A 1452-nucleotide genomic window follows, 5' to 3' on the forward strand; every position below is an offset into this window, starting at 1 on the left:
CTACCTCCCTCGCCGCCATCGCCCCTGGCTATCTCCCCTCCGGCAACCTCCCTCGCCCCCGCCCCACCACTCCCCAGGCTCCCTTCCCCACCACCTCCCCCATCGCTGCCTCCATGGGCTCCAGTGACCACCAAATCGAGGTCGTCGCGGCCTCCGCATCCCCCGGCGGCGGCGCTCCCCCTCACCTCCACCCAACCACCCGGCCCCAGGACCGATCCGACAAGCCATCGTGAGCGCGCGGCGGGCTACTCCAGCCATCTTGGACGTCAGCGCCGACGAACCAACCTCGTCTCTCTCTGCCGGACCCGCCCAATTTCGACCAACAAACCTTCTTCATCTGTCATGGATCCGTCGACCGCGACCTCCCCCGACGATCGCAGCTGGGCCATCGCAGCCACTGCCTACTGCCTCCCGTCAATGCAACGGCTACCACGGGATGACCGGCGCTCTGCCAATCACTCCACCGTCGCCTCTTCTCCAGTGGACGCGGCTCCGGCGAGAGGCCGCCGAGAAGAACCTCTGGTCGCCCCACCGGTCGTGGCTGCAGCATACATGGGTAGTCGCCCTCTCCCCCTGCATCTTCTCCCTGCTTCTGCTTCTCCCACTCATGTCATCTGACAAGAAACCACACTGTTGCGTGCAGACGGCTGACAGAAACTACATGGAGGGAGGCTCGCAGATCGTTGGTGCAGTGCACTCTGGTCCTGGTGCAGATCGTTGTTTTGGAGTTTTTATTATATAGTGTAGAATGTAGTCCACTGTTGTTTCTCTTGAGGTTCAATTTACTTGTTCTTGCAGGAAGAAAACTGGTGATGTGCGGCTTGATGCAGCGTTGCATTTTTTTCTGTTTATCGTGTAGTTTGGATAGCGAGCCTTCCTCCGTGCAGTCCGTTGGCACGTCCATGCAGTACAGCGCGTGTGTGTATGCAGCACATTGCGCGTGGGTTGCCGGTGGCTGTTGTGAAGTTGATTGTTTTTCCATTTTCAGAAAAATTGCATGACGCTATGTGGTCGTTAGTTTTATATTTAGTCATGAAGTGCACTAGGAAAAAGTGGTGCAGTACTCATCAAATTATTTTGTTTTTGCTCACCGACGACAATGGTGCAGCACTTTAGATGTGGCTTTGAAGCTCACTTTGTTGTCTCATGCAGTTAGTTATAATACTCCTCCGTGGTTTGCTTGTAAAAAGGAAAAATATATATCTCAAAGAAGCTCGCTTTTCATTATATGTAGTTCACTCGTTCAGTCCCTGCGGTCCATTCGCTCTGTCTACGCACGTAAAAAAAATTGAGTTTGGAAAAAACTCAAGCGGTTCATTTTCGGTAGTGTTGCAGCCCGTTTACGGTAGTCTTGAGGTTCACTTTTCATAGTATTGCGGCTCACCAACACTCAGCATGAAGTGCATTTCACCTTGTTTGGAAAAAAATACGTTCCACAAAAAAGGAATCATG

The 1452-nt window shown here is 53.1% G+C and overlaps 1 protein-coding gene across 3 annotated transcripts; it reads left to right on the forward strand.

Moving 5' to 3' along the window:
- Nucleotides 1–13: 13 nt before the first annotated feature.
- On the forward strand, nucleotides 14–1115 carry LOC119322598. 3 transcript variants are annotated; one of them, XM_037596093.1, is made up of 3 exons: nucleotides 14–556; nucleotides 644–707; nucleotides 799–1115. In XM_037596093.1, the coding sequence occupies exons 1-3, from the start codon at nucleotides 437–439 to the stop codon at nucleotides 999–1001; spliced, it is 387 nt and encodes a 128-aa protein (XP_037451990.1). In that variant the 5' UTR covers nucleotides 14–436; the 3' UTR covers nucleotides 1002–1115. The 3 variants fall into 3 exon arrangements, with proteins under 3 accessions (XP_037451990.1, XP_037451997.1, XP_037451985.1); XM_037596100.1 differs by having other exon boundaries at nucleotides 644–701; XM_037596088.1 differs by having other exon boundaries at nucleotides 14–707.
- The last annotated feature ends 337 nt before the right edge of the window (nucleotides 1116–1452 follow it).

Source organism: Triticum dicoccoides, chromosome 1B, assembly GCF_002162155.2.
Source record: "Triticum dicoccoides isolate Atlit2015 ecotype Zavitan chromosome 1B, WEW_v2.0, whole genome shotgun sequence".
NCBI classification, from domain to species: Eukaryota; Viridiplantae; Streptophyta; class Magnoliopsida; order Poales; family Poaceae; genus Triticum; species Triticum dicoccoides.

What these genes read in the sequence shown, in the direction of transcription:
- LOC119322598 (XM_037596088.1), top strand. Translation starts at nt 437, where the DNA reads ATGACCGGCGCTCTGCCAATCACTCCACCGTCGCCTCTTCTCCAGTGG. An exon ending in TGCAGTGCACTCTGGTCCTG is followed by an intron (nt 708 to 798) that starts GTGCAGATCGTT and finishes TTGTTCTTGCAG; the next exon opens with GAAGAAAACTGGTGATGTGC.